The sequence below is a fragment of the Achroia grisella genome, unplaced genomic scaffold, assembly GCF_030625045.1.
Source record: "Achroia grisella isolate CSIRO2021 unplaced genomic scaffold, CSIRO_AGI_Agris_v1 utg8677, whole genome shotgun sequence".
In the NCBI taxonomy this organism is placed as follows: domain Eukaryota; kingdom Metazoa; phylum Arthropoda; class Insecta; order Lepidoptera; family Pyralidae; genus Achroia; species Achroia grisella.
In genome coordinates, this window is record NW_026713048.1 from 38,603 (window position 1) to 56,031 (window position 17,429).

At 37.0% G+C, this 17,429-nt stretch overlaps 1 protein-coding gene across 1 annotated transcript; it reads right to left on the minus strand.

The window, feature by feature from the left end:
* Window positions 1-332: 332 nt before the first annotated feature.
* On the minus strand, window positions 333-1,829 carry LOC131852836 (uncharacterized). The gene has a single exon (XM_059203570.1). It carries the CDS (start codon window positions 1,827-1,829, stop codon window positions 333-335), a length of 1,497 nt encoding a protein of 498 aa, XP_059059553.1.
* Window positions 1,830-17,429: the final 15,600 nt, after the last annotated feature.

The following is a 17,429-nucleotide window of genomic DNA, read 5'->3' on the forward strand; positions in this document are numbered from 1 at the left end:
AAGCGCAGAAATCTCCTGGTGTCTTCGCAGGCTTCTCGGAGCGACCTCACCGTTCCGAGGATTTGATTTCGTTGTGTGGTCACTGCTTCGCACTCCAGGATTACGTGAGCGGCCGTTTCCTCGGCTACAAAGCAGCCCCGGCATAGGGGACTGTCTGTAGCACCTATTTTGTACAAATGTCTGTTTAAGGGACAGTGGCCCGTCATTGTCCCTAATCATTGTTTTTATGTTATTTATTTATTTATTTATTTGATTTTAATTCGGATTACATCCATATTGTGTTAGTAAAAACTTATAAATGTTATGCCTGTCCAGATTTATTAAGCGTTTTGTCATTCTTTGATTTGTTCTAGGAATTGCCACTTTCGATTGTTTGCAATCGGTGGTTTGTTTCCATCTTTTGTTTTGTATCTCAGTGGATCTTTGGCGAATCCAGGATCGAAATTGTGAGAATGGTATTGGCAGAAACGGGGGGGGGGGGGGGGGGGGGGGCCTGGTATCGTCATGCCTGATCCTCTTCTTGCCAATTCGTCCGCGGCATCATTTCCATATGATCCGCTATGCCCTTTTATCCACTGGATGGTTACACCGTTGTGCTCTGCCACTTTGTCCATGATATTGTGACATTCGATTATTAATCTGTTGTTTGATTTCCTGTTCTGTAGTGCTTTTAGCACGGCTGCACTGTCCGATATAAATTTTATGTTGAAATTATTGACACCTAACTTTTGCACTGTTCGTGCTGCCTCAGTCAGGGCAACGCATTCACATTGGAAAATCGAACTATGTGGGCCGAGTGGTATGTATAAGTTCATGTTGAGGTCAAGGGAGTGTGCTCCTGCTCCTGGACCGTTATGTGTTTTGGAGCCATCTGTGTATATGCGTAGTTCATTTACAGCAGATTGAACTTGTTCCTCCTGAATCATTTGTATCTGGTATTTCCTGTTAAATGAGTGATATGTTTGAGTTCTGTCACACGGAGCTGCAATCAAAGGTTCGTGTTCGATTGCTTGGTTCAGGATGTGAGTGTGAGAACTATTATGGTTTTTGCCCCATAGACCAAGATGGTATAGTCTTATGGCAGCTATGGCTGCCTCCTGTTGTATGTACAAATCGAGGGGTGTTATATTGAGGGCTATTTCAATTGCTGTTGTTGGGGTAGTTTTCATACATCCCGTGATTGAAGAGCATGCAAGTCTTTGAAAGGACCTTAGTTTGTTGACTGTGGTCGTGAGTTTCGACCTTGTCCACCAAACCAAGGCCCCGTACACTAGCATTGGTCTTATCACTGCTGTGTATAGCCAGAGTGTTATTTTTGGTGTAATACCCCACTTGTTTCCTAGCATCTTTCGACATTGATAAAATGCTATGGTACTTTTGTTAATTTTGTGGTCAAGATGTTTGTTCCATAGGAGTTTACTGTCCAGTATAACTCCCAGGTACTTGACTTCTTCTTTTAGACTAAGGTCTGTGTTAAAGAGTTTCGGTGTCCTGAAGATACCAGGAGCTCTTTTGTTAGTAAACATGATTAGTTCTGTTTTGGAAGGATTTACCGAGAGTTCGTGGTTTTTACACCATCTCTCTACAGTTCTGAAGGCTTCTCTCATGCGGTCGCATAAAGTTCCCTCAAAGTTTCCTGTTATAAGTATAGCAATATCGTCAGCATACCCTACCGTGTAGAGGTCGTTGTCGTTGAGCTCCTCAATGAGTTCGTTAACAACTAGGTTCCAAAGAAGAGGTGATAGGACCCCTCCTTGTGGACATCCTCTGCTCACGATACCTCGTGTGGTAGTGTTTACGGTAAACTGAATTGCACGGTTCTTTAGCATGTTGCTTATCCATTCTATGATAGTTAAAGGTACTCCATGTATGGCGAGAGCCCGGTTTATGCTGGTAAAATTTGTTTTATCAAAGGCCCCTTCGATGTCTGTAAAGGCACCTAGTGTTGGCTGCTTTGAGTGTAACGAGTTACCAATTCAGGTTACTACGCTGTGGAGTGCTGATTCCGTTGATTTGCCTTCGCTGTAGGCATGTTGGTTAGGGTGGAGTAGTTTGTTTGTGGACACAAGGTCTCTGATTTCTTTGTCGCATAGTCTCTCCAGAGTTTTTAGTAAAAACGATGTGAGACTAATTGGTCGAAAGGATTTGGCCTGTGTATAATCACCTCTGCCTGGTTTTGGGATGAAGATTATTCAAATTCAAATTCAAATTCAAAATATCTTTATTCATGTAGGTCTATTACAGACTCTTATGATATGTCAAATCTACCGTCAGTTCGGAATGATTTCGAGATGAGAAGAACTGACAAGAAACTCAGCTCGTATTTATTTTAAAGTTGTACATATTTACAATAATACTATTTCATTTAAATTCAAATTTGGGAGAATAGAGTGACCACCAGCATATGCTATATAAAAAAAAAATCAAAAAAATCAAAAATCTAATCAGTGTTCGCAACCTGAACAGACCAGTCCCCACAAGCAGCACCCGTACACGAGTATGACGGATGAGCCAGCCATCATTGCACTCAACCATATTAGAGGGAGCACATCGACCCGGCCCACCACGCCGCCACAAGTTTGAACTTTATAGCGAGCATGACTGTTTCAAGTTACTCCACTACGTCATTTATATTATTTACAGCATAAACTGTACCAATCACAGTTTTCACCCATTACAATATTTAATTTACATTATTTAAATTTAATATGTCATTACTAAATTTAGGATAAGTTTCTTTAGTGTTTATTACATTATCTATGTCAATGAGAAAGTTATATACCTCATAACAAATGTTAAAATAATTAAGTTCAAAGTTAAAATAAGTAAGTAATTAAGTCCACGCATTGTAGTCATTCAAGTAGTCGTTTATTTTATAATAAGCTTTAGCGCAAAGTGTATTTTTTACATGTATCTTAAATTTCCCTTCATTTAAATTCAAAACATTATCGGGCAATTTATTATAAAAACGTATACAATGTCCCATGAAAGATGTACTTACTTTTTTGAGACGAAAACTAGGCATATTTAATTTATTTTTATTCCTTGTATTAAAACCGTGTAAGTGACTATTCTTTGTAAATAAATTTAAGTTTTTACGTACGTACATTATATTTTCATATATATATTGAGAGGGAACAGTAAGGATACCTGTTTCTTTAAAGCGTTCTCTAAGAGATTCGCGACACGGTAAATTATATATTGAACGAACTGCTCTTTTTTGTAATATAAAAATTGATTCTACATCAGCCGCCCTGCCCCACAATATAATACCATACGACATTATACTATGGAAGTAACTAAAATACACTAGCTTCGCTGTTGCAGTATCAGTTAACTGTCTAATTTTTCTGAAAGCAAAAGCAGCCGAGCTTAGTCTTTTGGCCAGTGTGAATATATGTGGTCCCCACTGCAATTTATTATCTATTACAATACCAAGAAAAAAGTCTCATCAACAAAGTCCAAAACATGACCATTCAAACTAACATTTGTCATTACTTGTTTTACATTTGGTAAAGAGAATTTAACACATTTTGTTTTCATTGAATTAAGCGCTAGATTATTTGATGTAAACCAGTTAAGAATATCTTCAAGAGCATTATTTATATTACTAAAATCCTTATTATTTCTTTTCACTTTGAAAATAAGTGATGTGTCATCAGCAAACAATACAATGTCAAGTATATTTTGAAACTGGTATGGTAAGTCGTTTATGTAAACAAGAAAAAGAAATGGGCCGAGGACAGAACCCTGGGGTACACCCATTTTTATATATGACCCCTTAGATTTGCTTCCTTTAATGTCTACTACTTGAATTCTATCGCACAGATATGATCCAATGAGTTCTAAGGACTTTTCTCTAATTCCGGAATGTTCTAGTTTAAGCAATAAAGTCCTATGGTCGACGCAATCAAACGCTTTTGAGAGATCACAGAAGACACCAATGGCATCCTGTGAATCTTCCCAGGCACCGAAAATACTTTGTACTAAGTTAATGCTTGCATCAGTGGTAGACCGTCCTCTCGTAAATCCAAATTGCTGTTTATGAAGTAAATCATGTGTATTAAAATGAGCTAACATTTGTGTAAGTAATATCTTTTCAAAAATCTTACTAAATACTGGTAAAATTGAGATAGGTCTAAAATTTGATATATTGTCTTTGTCACCGGATTTAAATAGAGGTATTATTTTACTCACTTTCATTAGATCTGGAAAGATACCTTGATCAATGCTCATATTAAATATTTCAGTTAAATGTGAAGCAACTTCGTTTATTACTCTAATTACCCCAGATATCAGTGCCCTTTAGATTGAGAGCGTTGAATGTTTTTATTATACAGGAGCAGCTGATATGGTGAGTCATAAACGCATGGACTTACAGTATTTTTTAATAATGTTTCTGCTAGACTAGGTGACGAGTTTAACCTTTCCGTAGCTTTGAGAGGTATTGTGGAAAAGAAATTATCAAAAGTTTGAGCAACAAGTTCGTTTTTATCAATAACGACGCCATTTTCTGCTTTTACCTCATATTCTTTCGCGACTTAGACTTACCTGTTTCCGTATTTATTATATTCCGGGTAGACACTTTATTGCACCAACATATAAAGGACATGAACAAATTAAAAACAAAAAAAAAACTAAGTACAAAAGGCGGTCTTATCGCTAATGCAATCTCTTACAGACAAACTTTGGAAAGAGAGTAGGTATTTACAAAAAAAAAAAAATAGAGTAGGTGGCGCATTAGTGGAAACATAAAAATTGTATACACTTATGTAAACAAAATAAAATATAGTACATACACAAATTTACATATATATACATACATACGAATACACAATAATATAATATAATAATCAAATAATTATACATAATCAAATATTACACATATAAACCAGAAAAAAATAAAATAAAATAAATATATCATACTAGTTAAAAAGTACAGGTAACAGTGTAGAAGAAGGAAACATATTTACAAAGAGAGAAAATACTTTGACTAGATGCTTAAAAAAGACTGAGCATTGCGAGTTCCACAAACGTATTACAGTGAAGGATTTTATGTAGTAAGTAGGAGTCTTCAGCCGAAGGTTATTTTACCTCACCGAGAAATAAAAAACGTTCTTTAAGATAGGCGGAGTAACAGGATTAAATAGGATAGAGTAGAGTAAACAGAATGTGCCAGTCACGACGAAGACGAATCGGGAGCCACTTGAGCTGAGAACGAAATTGAGAACGTGGTTCATATTTTCCAAATATCTAATGCATATATTTTGAGGCGCTCAAGCTTGTTTAATATGGTGAAAATAACACGTATCTGCGTAATCCAGGATAGGAAGGAACAAGGTGTGTGCTAGCGTAATTTTGGTGTTATGGTAAGAAATTACGTAACCGCTTCAGTGAACCCGCTACAGCAAAAATCCTTTTACTGAGCTCAGTAATTTGAGTCGTCCAAGAAAGTGTTTGGTCAAATTGAATCCCCAAGTTCTTAACATTTTCGCTATAGTCTATAGGTTCTCCGTTAAAAACAATGCAGGAATAGAACTCCAATTTTAGAGACATAGTGACTACCGATGATAATCATTTTTGAGGGATTAACAATCAATCCAAAAGATTGGCACTGTCTTTATTTATTATATTTATAGCAGAGCTGATGCTCTCTAAAGACTTAGTGAATATATTTGTTTCCGTATTTATTATATTTTAGGTAGCTTTTATTTTATTTTTAGAAGACTTTATTTTATTTTTTAAATGAAGTGCCTTTGCAGCCTTACATACTTTTTTGAATATCTTTGAATAGTTTTTAACATATTCGTCGAATATAGGATCACGCAAATAGGACCTAATATCATATAGTTGATACATATTTTTCCTACTTATATAAATACCTAACGTTGACCATTCAGCATACTTAGAATTATGGACTTTAAATTTCTTTACTGTAAAATTTTTATCAAAATGATTTTTTATTATATTGAAAAAACGACTATATGATATATTTGGATCAATATTGTCAAATTTTAAAAACTGTAAACTTTCATTTAATTTGATTTTAAATTTCTGTAATTTAAATGCTGTTGTTGGTCTGTAGAATTTATATATAATCTCGTTTTTTTCATTACATGCGAATGTTGCTATTTGTCCGCAATGGTCTGACGGCAATGTATTTATTATAGATTTATTTAAAATACTAAAATTACAATATATATTATCAATACATGTTGCTGTAGTGGACGTAATCCTTGTAGGTTCAAAGAAAATATGATCAAGATCAAAACTTTTAAAAAGGTTTCTAATTTTATTACTTATAGGACTATCAACAAGAAGATCTATATTGAAATCCCCACATACCAAAATAAATTTGTTACTTTTGAATGCTAACTTCAGTACATCTTCCATGGTAGACTCAAATTTTTCATAGTCTGAGTTAGGAGGCCTATACACACATATAATTATGTGTTTCTCTAGTTCTGCACATGATAATTCTATAATGCATTCATTTGAAGGTGCTACAATATCTTTACGTTTTTTCCCTTTAATGTTATTTTTTAATAAAATAATTGAACCACCTCTAATTGAAATTTGCCGAGTAAATGTACTCAATATTTCATAATTTGGTAACTGAAATATCATATTGGACTGTTTTAACCAATGTTCTGTGAGGCATACAATGTCAATATTAAATTTACTTATAAATAATTCTATCTCTAATTCTTTGCCAAGAAAGCCTTGAATATTTTGATGTACTAAATTTAGTTGTGATGGCTTTCTCTTTGTCTGTAACTTAAGTTTAAAGATTCATGCACAGAAACATTAGTAAAACTACTAAAAACTGTGCAGTCAGGATAAGTACCCGTTATACTACTTATAACAGGATTATGTATATTATAAGCTAACAAAGTAGCTATATGTCTTTTATCAAAATATGACAAATACAGAGTATTTTTAGTCAATGTAAATTTTTTTACAAATTTATTTGTATCAAAACAATGAATGTTGTCATTATAACAGCTCATGTTATATATATGAGTGTTAAGTTTAAAGATATAATTATTTCTATTCTTTGATAATGATTTTGAGTATGGAAATGTACATATTACAAATTTTTTAATTTTCATATTTAAGACAGATTCAAATAAGTTCATCAAATCATTTTGAGTGATACCTAAACTATTTCCAATGAATAACACAATAGTTGTGTATTCAGTATAACTATTTTGATTTTTTAACATTTTCTCAACTATATAATTAAATGGGGCATTCGGCATACAATTGTTTTGGATATGTTCGCTCAAACAGTTATTCATGAGTGATCCTAGATTTATTCCTATACTATCTGAATATATTACAGTGTTATTCTTACATGTGTGGTGACTACTAACAACATTGGGTAGTATATTTGTTTGTTCCGGAGTGACAATGGATGTTGATGTATGTGATGTGTAATTGCCCGACAAAGTGTTGCAGTCTGCATGTTGCTGTGACAGTTGTTCTGATGTTCCACATTCACTTCTTGAGTTAAATTCAAGCAATTCCTTCATCACAACATTATGTTTTGATATTTGAAACTGAGCATGTGAGTACTTGTCAGTAATAGCATCCAATGATGTTTCCAGTTCTTTTATATGCAATAATAACCTTGTAGTATTTGTATCAAACTGTAATTTATGGGTCCAGAACTGATTTTCATAATATTCTAATTGTTTTTCAAAATTAAATTCTTTTTCTTTTACTAATTTTGATAAGGCAATTTGATTAATTTTGAAAGATTTTCTTAATCTTTTAATTTGTCTACTTATTTTTCTATAGTTCTTACTATTGTAATTAGTTAGAGGATACTTTACTCGCTTCTGTTGTACAAAAGGCTTCTGTGTGTCGGAGATAGAGTGGACAGGGTCAGGCTCATCACATACACTTTGCTCGATCAACTCGGCATATAATGTCATAGTCTTTTCAGCTTCTTGGTCTCCCATTTTTGTGGTCAATGTGTTAATTTTATTATATGCTTCGGACAATTCATATTCTAATTCATGGATGCGGTTGAGTGCACAGTCATGAGCATTCCGGCACTGGTCAAAGGAGTCGACAAGAAACTGCAGTTGATCCCGTTCTTTTTGTAAATTTTGAAATTTACAGTCTAATTCAGCCAAGTTTTTCTTCAATATAGTATTTTTATGTACTATATTTGATATTTCTACCTCTCCCTCATCCCGTTCCTGAATTAATTTGTCACATAGTTCCTTCTTGTCTTTTAACTCCTGTAAAGCCTTCTTCAATTTCACATCCAAGTCCTTACTGCGAGTGACCATTTTTACTGGAAACATAGTAAGGATAAAACAGATGAGTATTGAAAATATACAATTTAGTAAGGCTGATTAGGGAGTTAAAATATAAAGATTACCTGACAATTTAATAATTTATAAAGCAATTTTGTAGTTGTGTACTATTTATTTTTATATATTATTTTTTTATATTTATGTATTAATTATTAATTAAGAAAATATACTAGAAATTGTCAGGGACTACAGTAAAGACAAAATAAACGAATCGTTAGTACTATTATGTAGGTAGTTCGGAGTGTATTTTGTATGTCGCAATTATTGTTAAATATTTCCAATATTTACTTCTAATATTACTTTAGGAACACAAGGAGTAAAAAAAATAGTTAAATCTAGATAGTTATTTTCCTATAAATAAAACAAAATTCAAGGAATTTGTATATAACAAACGATCTATAGCATGTGATGAGTTGATGACAATCTAATTATTTAGATTAGCAAGAAAGTATTTAAGTATTAAGAGGTAATTTATTGATTAAATAGATTACTCAATCAAAGGTAAACATATAAATAAAAACAATACTTCCCCGGTTTATCCAAAGTTTTTCGAATTTTGCTGCCGTTGATCCCGTTTGACAAGATGACAAACGGGCAAGAATTTCACAAATTAACTCTTGATGAAGTCTTTAACAAACACTGGTACTTATTAATTATCACTTATTATATTAAATTTTATTAAAATACACGATTATTTATTAGTAAACTTAAATTAAAATATAAATAATGTATCAGCTGTTTGTTTTGACAGCCGGCCGCGGTGTTGCCCGAGATTTATAAAAAGTTAGTTGAGGAAACACGCCATTATCAACACATTTATTGAAAATAGTAGCTAGATAAGGAGCAACAATATCTATGAATGAACTAACTACTTTTACTGACATGTCCCAGAGATCTTCCGTATTTTTTAAATTTAACTGTTTGAATATTTTTATGACATGAAAAGGGCTGACATGTGAAAATTTAAATGTTAAAGAGCAAGGGCTGGCATTAGCCTCCAGTAATGTTTTTGCTCGAATTGGAGATGAGTCTAGAGAAGATGTAATATCAATCGGAATATTAGCAAAAAAATCTTGGAAAATATGAACTATATCTTTTGTTGCTGTTATTAACTTATTGTCATAATTTAATGAGAATTGATTGCAGGCTTTTTCAGACCTTCCAGTTTCTTTGTTTATAATTCCCCAGATGGTCTTAATTTTGTCAGAAGACTGATTAATTTGTTCATTTATATAATTAGATTTAGCTGCAATACAAACTTGTTTGAAAATTTTAGAATAATTTCTCACATAAGTCGTAAATTTGTCATCAAATCTATATTTTTTTTATCATATAAATCAAATAAAATGTTTCTACTTTTAAGTATTCCTACTGTTGCCCATTCTGTAAATTTAGATTTAACACAATATTCTTTTTTCTTGAAAATATTCTGGTATTCTTTTGACAAAAGACTAAGTAACTTGGTGTAAAGAATATCAGGATTATTAAGACTGATAGATTGTAACTCTAAGTCTAATTTATATTAAACCGTGCTTTTGTATTTATTAATATTGTAAGCATTTATTTGTCTTTTTGATCTTTTATTATTGGTATTTTTTTTAGTCTGATTACTAAACTTAACAACTTGACCACAGTGATCCGAAGGAAGTTTATTTATTATTAATTTTTCAATATACTCAGGGTCGGTCGGCTGGTGATCTTCTAGCGTATTTGACACATCGATGGGCAGAGGCTATTGAGAGTAAGGGGGAGGCTCTATCTGTATATAGTCTGGATATTGCGAAGGCCTTTGATCGGGTTTGGCACAAGGTTCTTCTTTCAAAGCTACCATCCTCCGGGTTGCCTGCGAAGTTATGCAAATGGGTCGCCAGCTTTCTCGCTGGTCGGAGCATCAAGATCGTTGTCGATGGTGCTTGCTCCGACCCACACTCTGTGAATGCTGGTGTTCCAAAAGGCTGTGTGCTGTCTCCGACTTTGTTCCTTCTGCATATCAATGACATGTTACAAATCAACAACATTCATTGCTGTGCGGATGACAGTACCGGAGATGCCTTGTACAGCGGCCATGCTAATATGTCGCAGGCAAAAGTTATAGAGTACCGGAACAAACTTGTGTCTGAAATCGAAACTTCACTCCATCAAGTTTCGGTTTGGGGTCTGAAAAATTGTGTTCAATTCAACCCCAAGAAGACACAAGTTTGCGCGTTTACCGCTAAAAAGATTCCATTTATCATATCTCCTCAGTTTCAAGACACTCTCCTTGATGTGAAGCCAAATCTCGAGGTCCTTGGCGTTGATATATCCAGTGACGTTCAGTTTTGCGGTCATTTGGAAGACAAGGCTAAAATAGCCTCAAAAAAGCTTGGTGTACTCAGTGAGACGGTATTTCACGGCGGCCTATCGCTTGCAATTATACAAGGCGCAGATCCGGCCGCATATGGAATACTGTTCTCATCTCTGGGCGGGAGCACCACAATACCAGCTACTTCCATTTGACCGCATTCAGAACCGAGCAGCCAGAATCATTGGTAATCAACGTCTATGTGACAGACTCGACCCATTGGCTTTGCGGCAAGATATTGCATCTCTGTGCATTTTTTACCGCATATATCCCGGGGAGTATTCTGAGGAATTGTTCGGATGAATACCAGCTGCTGAGTTTCACCACCGTACCACCCGCTAGAAACTGAAATACCATCCTGATCATCTGTATGAATGGCGGTCTTGCACAGTACGGTTTTCTAGAAACTTTTTGCCCCGCACAACCACATTGTGGAATCACCTTCCAGCAATGGTATTTCCGAACCGATTCCCCTGGTGTTGCGGGTGCTCATGGGCGGCGGTAATCACTTACCATCAGGTGAGCCGCATGCTCGTTTGTCCCGTAAAAAAAAATAAGGTGATGTGACGCTTAATGGTCTTATCGACCAAAATGACCAATACTATAGTGATTGAAATGAATCACTCGCTACCCTCAGACACTAACCACCGCCACCACCACTGTGTTCCGCGAAAGGGGAGATATATAATACATATACTAATCAAAATAATATAATAATAATAATGGCGCTTTTTATTTTCGAAGACAATTCTTTCGACCTAACAAATATAGAGAATACCAATAATCACTCTGGATTATTACTTATGTATATAACATAAGTAATAATGACTCGCATGGCGCCTTTTAATCCCAAGCTAATCAGAGCTTGTGATTATGGCTACTAGATAACTTATAGAAGTCGATGATTTTGTTTTAACTACATAAATACATATAAAACAATTCCAAACAATCATGCTCATTAATGCGATGTAACTAAAATAACTAATAAATAAATTTCAATCTTGCCTTTTGGGCCAACTACAAACATTATCAAGAGTAACGTGTTAAAGTCTTTAAGATCCTTTAAAGACTTTCATCAATTCTTTATATCTCTCTAAATAGTTGCACATAAAAAATTGGTCCGTAATTATTTTAACTTTTATACTATTAATGTACATTCTCAATTACTGTAGTGTATATGATTGCTTGAGGTCATATGATGACTAGTATAATCCCTCAGGGGTGGCATGTTCGCTAAGGTACAGGGCTAAGCAGTCCGGATTCGTTACATTGCAGACGAATACCAGGAACGGGTATTTTACACGCATCGATATGGAGTTTAGTTATTCTACTCGAAATGCTGTATTTTGGTTTGCTTTCCAGAACAGCAAACATTATATTTTGCTATAGCTGAATTAAAGACTTAAATATAGTAGTATACAGTCTGACAGTATGCGCGTTCAGATGTGCACGTATTGTTTTAATTAAATATATACGGATTAATCCGCGCGGCGCAAGCCGTCTAGTTTGCTAAGGCCATGTGTGATAAACTTGTGGTTAACGAGCTCCTCGCGTTCCTGCAGCAAAAACTGGACGTAATGGATGAGATTAGTGCAGTACAGATATGTGCGTCCAACTTCAGCCAGGACGACATCGCGAAGGCGAAGGTCCTGCTCTATGAGTCTCTCAACAAGAGCGAACAGATGGTGTCTCGTAGACGCGACGGCACTCATAAAAGTCTAGAAGATATCATAGCGCTGCTGAAGGTGACCGATCCTGATGACGTGCCGACTTTTGTGGCGAAGGATATTAACAAGCTTCCTCCCGTCACTTTCGACCACGTCGACGTTACTTGCCTACTCAAGGACATCGTCTCCTTGAAAAAGAGCCTGGCCGATGTGACGCTATGATTAAACGTGTCCGAGGGAACCATTATTGAGTTGCGCAAGGAAGTAGATAGTTTGCGTGATTCACGAAAATTATCTAGGTCACCTGATGACGCTAGAAATGTAAACACGCGTCGTGGAGCATGCCTCGATGTGTCCGCTGCGACTATCGAGTCAGCGTTTTTACCTACGACCGATGCGGTGACGCCGAGAGCCGACGTCGTTCCTCGTCCCGCGCCCCCTGCCCGCACACCGCGAACGCCCGCACCGCTGCAAGTGGAAGCAGCACCAGCAAAGTCCGCGGTGCTATCAAAGCGCCAAGATTTTGCCACCGTCGCCGCTGAAAAACCAACTGCTCAGCGGAATGAGCCTAAAGTGACTCTGAAATTACCCCTATGTGTACAAAGTCTGCTGACCGTGACAATGATGATTTTGTCACGGTACGAAAGAAGAGGCGTACAAAGAGGGTCAATCGAAACCATTGTGGCACAGCACTGACAGGGCCCAACTTCTTGTTACGTGCCGCAACACCGACCACGGCAATGTACCTATCCCGCCTACACTACGCTACCAAGGAACAGGACATTGTTGACTACATCCGGACTAAAAGCAACCTGACATTGAGGGTGACGCAGTTGGAATCGAGCCATAACGCGAGCTTCAAAGCGTTCGTGGCCCTGGTCCCCACCAACATCCTGCCCACCTTTATGAAGGAGGACTACTGGCCGAAGGGGGTGGTCTATCGGCGCTACCGTGGCAGATTGCCGTCGTCAGTGCCGTGACCATAGAGACAATTTTATTTACATATTTTATTATTATTTCTTATGTATGTTAGTCTATAAGGTATTTATAATATGGGCCATGTAGCCTGAATTAAATAAATAAAATAAAATAAATGCGAAAGTAACTCTGTCTGTCTGTCTGTCTCGCTTTCACGCCAAAACTACTGAACCGATTTGAATGAAATTTGGTATACAGATAGTCTAGACCCTGAGAACGGACATAGGCTACTTTTTAATGCGAAAAAAGGGTTGTAAGGGGTTAAGAGGGGGGATGAAAGTTGTATGGAAGAATCGTCATTTTTGAAGCTAAAAGCTTGAAACTTATTTTTGGGACTGTTAATTAAATATGAATAAACAAGACATTCATTGTTTGTAAAAAAATTACCCTTAAGGGGGTAAAATAAAATAGGGGATGATGCAAGAGGATTAAAAGGGTAGATCCAAGGTTATATAGATATATCGTCATGTTTAAAGCTAGAAGCTTGAAATATATTTTTTAGCCTATTGTTTAAATATTTATTTTTATTTTTTATCATTTTTGAAGCTAAATCAATGAAACTTATTTATTTGACTTATATTGTGTTAATTGAGTTAAATATTTTTTCATTATTTACGCGGACGAAGTCGCGGGTACAGCTAGTTATATAAATATACAAATTAATCAGTCTTCTGACAAAATTAAGACCATCTGGGGAATTATAAACAAAGAAACTGGAAGGTCTGAAAAAGTCTGCAATCAATTCTCATTAAATTATGACAATAAGTTAATAACAGAAACAAAAGATATAGTTCATAGTTTTCAAGATTTTTTTATTAATAATATTCCGCTAATATTCCGATTGATATTACATCTTCTCTAGACTCATCTCCAATTCGAGCAAAAACATTACTAGAGGCTAATGTCAGCCCTTGCTCTTTAACATGTGTTCACAAGGTGGCAAATATGAGGTGGCTCGAGACCTCTTGAAAAGAAGGTACCATAACCTTCGTGTCCTAACTGATGCTCATATAGCTCAGATCACCCCTTTACCTGCAATATCCCCTAAACTGAATGGTTTGAGAGTAGCCTTTCTCAATCCACTCCTAACTTCCTATCGATGTTTAAAGAGATTGGATTTGCCTGTTGGTCACTGGTCCTATATGCTGGTACACATATGTTTAGCGAAATTGCCTGCAGACCTAAAGTCACGATTTGAACGCCGTTATGGTGAAAATCCGAGCTGTTTACCTACCTTTGAGGATCTTATTACTTTTTTGGAGGACGAATGTCGACCATTTTGACAATGTTGGTAATACTGATATTGTTGATATGCCGTCTAGTACTACCTCCCGTTCCATACCCTTTAGGGCGAAGTCACGACCCTTCCCACCTATTCCTAGAGCCTATGTGTCTATGACTACACCACCACAGCCTAAGTATTTTATGTGTGACAGTATCACACATTATTTACGCCAATGTCCCGAGGTCCGTCAGCTATCGGTAAAGGACCGATCGAATTTTGTGAAGGACACTCGTTTGTATTATCGGTGTCTGGACAAGCATCCTATAGCTTATTGTCCTCGTGATTACGTGTGTTTTACCTGTAGCCGCTCCTCTCATAATACCCTACTCTGTTTTAATGATTCCCGTAATGTTGTGCGTCCTAGCCCACGTGATCCTATTGTTACCCATCGTGACAGAGTATTTGATCGCAGGCGTTCCTTACCTCCCCGCACGGGCGGGCGACCCTTACCTTCTCGCACGGGCGGGCGACCCTCTCTGCGTCATGGTGCTTGTGCTGATGCCCGAAGCTCACCCCCTCGTGATAATCGTGTTTTCCCTGTAAATGATCGTACCTCCCCTGGTGGTAATTCCCAAAATGCCCCTCCTAATCGCAGTGATAATTACCATAACTCCTCAACTTCATGCGATTCTCACGGTGTCAGACGAGACATATCTCCTAGAGATCCAGGATCTAATTGGAATAATAATAGAGCATAACGAGATTCTTCCCCTTCCCTACTACCATATACCCACCGGACTCCTACTGTAATTACAATTCCTTCTAATTCCTATGTACTCCTACCTACTGCAGTTATACATGTAAAAACCCCCGCGGGGTATTATGTCGAAGCAAGAGCCTTATTTGATTCAGGTGCCCAATGCTGCCTTATTACTACTAATTTCGTGGTAGATAGATTAAATGTTCCTATAAAACCCTCCCCCTTCCTGTTTTAGGATTAGGTGATGTGCAGGCAGCCCTATCCTGTGGTAAAATTCAACTTAAATTTAAACCTGTTAATTCAGCCATCCCTGAAATTCATACTACTGCCAAGGTGGTAAATACTATTGCCCATGCGCACCCTGTAATTGAGTTGCCTAAATCAATTATTAATTCTGTTATTCACTTGCCACTCGCGGATCCCTTATTTTACATGCCAAGTTCTATTACTGTTCTCCTATCCTCTGATGTCCTAGGTCACCTGAAACCTGAAAGTAGTATCTTACCTTGCGGCCTCACAGCCACGAATACTGTCCTTGGTTGTTTGTTATCTGGTTCCGTACCTGTCTTATTTTTTTATTCTGATTCTCCTATGACTGGTGTCTCCTTATCTCAAATTGTAGAGAAGTTTTGGAAAATAGAAGAACCCCCTCAGTTACCTTCCTCTAATCCTCTTGATAAAGAATGCGAGTTTATTTTCCAAACGACTACCACTCGCGAAAGTGATGGTCGTTTTATGGTAAGACTTCCCTTCCTTGAAAACCGTCCTCTCCTTGGTGATTCCTTTTCCAACGCGTTGCATAGATTCCATAACCTCGAGAAACGAATGCGGTCAAATTCCTCATTTCGTGACAAGTATATTGCATTTATGAAGGAGTATCTTGACCTTAATCACATGTCCTTATCCTCATATAATCCTTCCCATGAACATTATTTTATCCCTCACCACGGTCTATTTAAAATTGTTAGAGATAAAATACGTGTAGTGTTTGATGGTAGTAGTACAACTACTAGTAGTGTTTCCCTTAACCAATGTCTTTACTCTGGACCTAAATTGCAAAAAGATATCTCGCATATTTTCTTAAACTTTCGTCGTCATGAAGTAGTGTTCGTAGCCGATATTCGTATGATGTTCCGTATGATCTGGGTCCATCCCGATGATAGACGATACCAACTTATCCTCTGGCGTGAGGATCCTTCCCAACCTCTTCGCACGTATGAACTTAACACTAATACATATGACCTTCGTTCCAGTCCCTTTATAGCCATACGTGCCTTACTTGAACTCGCCTCTCGAGAACGTGAAAATTTCCCTAAGAGTGCTGAAATATTGGAGAATGACGTCTATGTAGATGACTGCCTCACTAGTGCAGGCTCAATTGAATCTGCTCGTTTCCTTAAAATTGAGTTGGAAGGTATCCTGACTTCAGATGGTTATGAACTGCGCAAGTGGATCAGTAACAGACCAGAGCTCCTCCATGACATACCTCTAGATCATTTGCAGATTCCTCACGCAATTCCTGATTTGTCTAATCCTCAGACCATTCCTATCCTTGGTGTGCAGTACAACCCTATTAGTGATACTTTACCTATACTTCCACTTATACCGCTGAAACTACTGTCACCAAACGTAAGGCCTTGTCCCTAATTGCCCGTATGTATGATCCTTGTGGTTGGATTAGTCCTGTGGTGTTCACAGCTAAGACCTTTATCCAACATTTGTGGTTATCAGGTTTGTCTTGGGACCAACCATTGACTCCTACTTCAGAAGCTGAATGGCACTTGTTTACTTCCCTTCCCCTACTTGTTTCCCTTCATGGTTTCTGCGATGCTTCAGAGACAGGTTATGCAGCTGCCGTATACCTACGTGCAGAGCAACCACATGGAATCTGCTCTGTCCACCTTGTATTAGCCAAAACAAAGGTTGCACCTGTTCGGACTCGCCTAACAATTCCTAAGTTGGAATTGCTAGGAGCAACGCTCTTATCCGAATTACTCCATCACGTCCACCTTTGCTTACAAAGGTCGATGGTGATGGAATATTTAAATAGTTGGACGGATAGCAGGATTGTTCTGGCCTGGATTAATACTCCTTCTCATACGTTACTAGCATTTGAGTCAAATCGCGT

Coding starts and splice junctions, on each gene's coding strand:
- LOC131852836 (XM_059203570.1), bottom strand. CDS start 1,829: ATGCTAAAGAACCGTGCAATTCAGTTTACCGTAAACACTACCACACGA.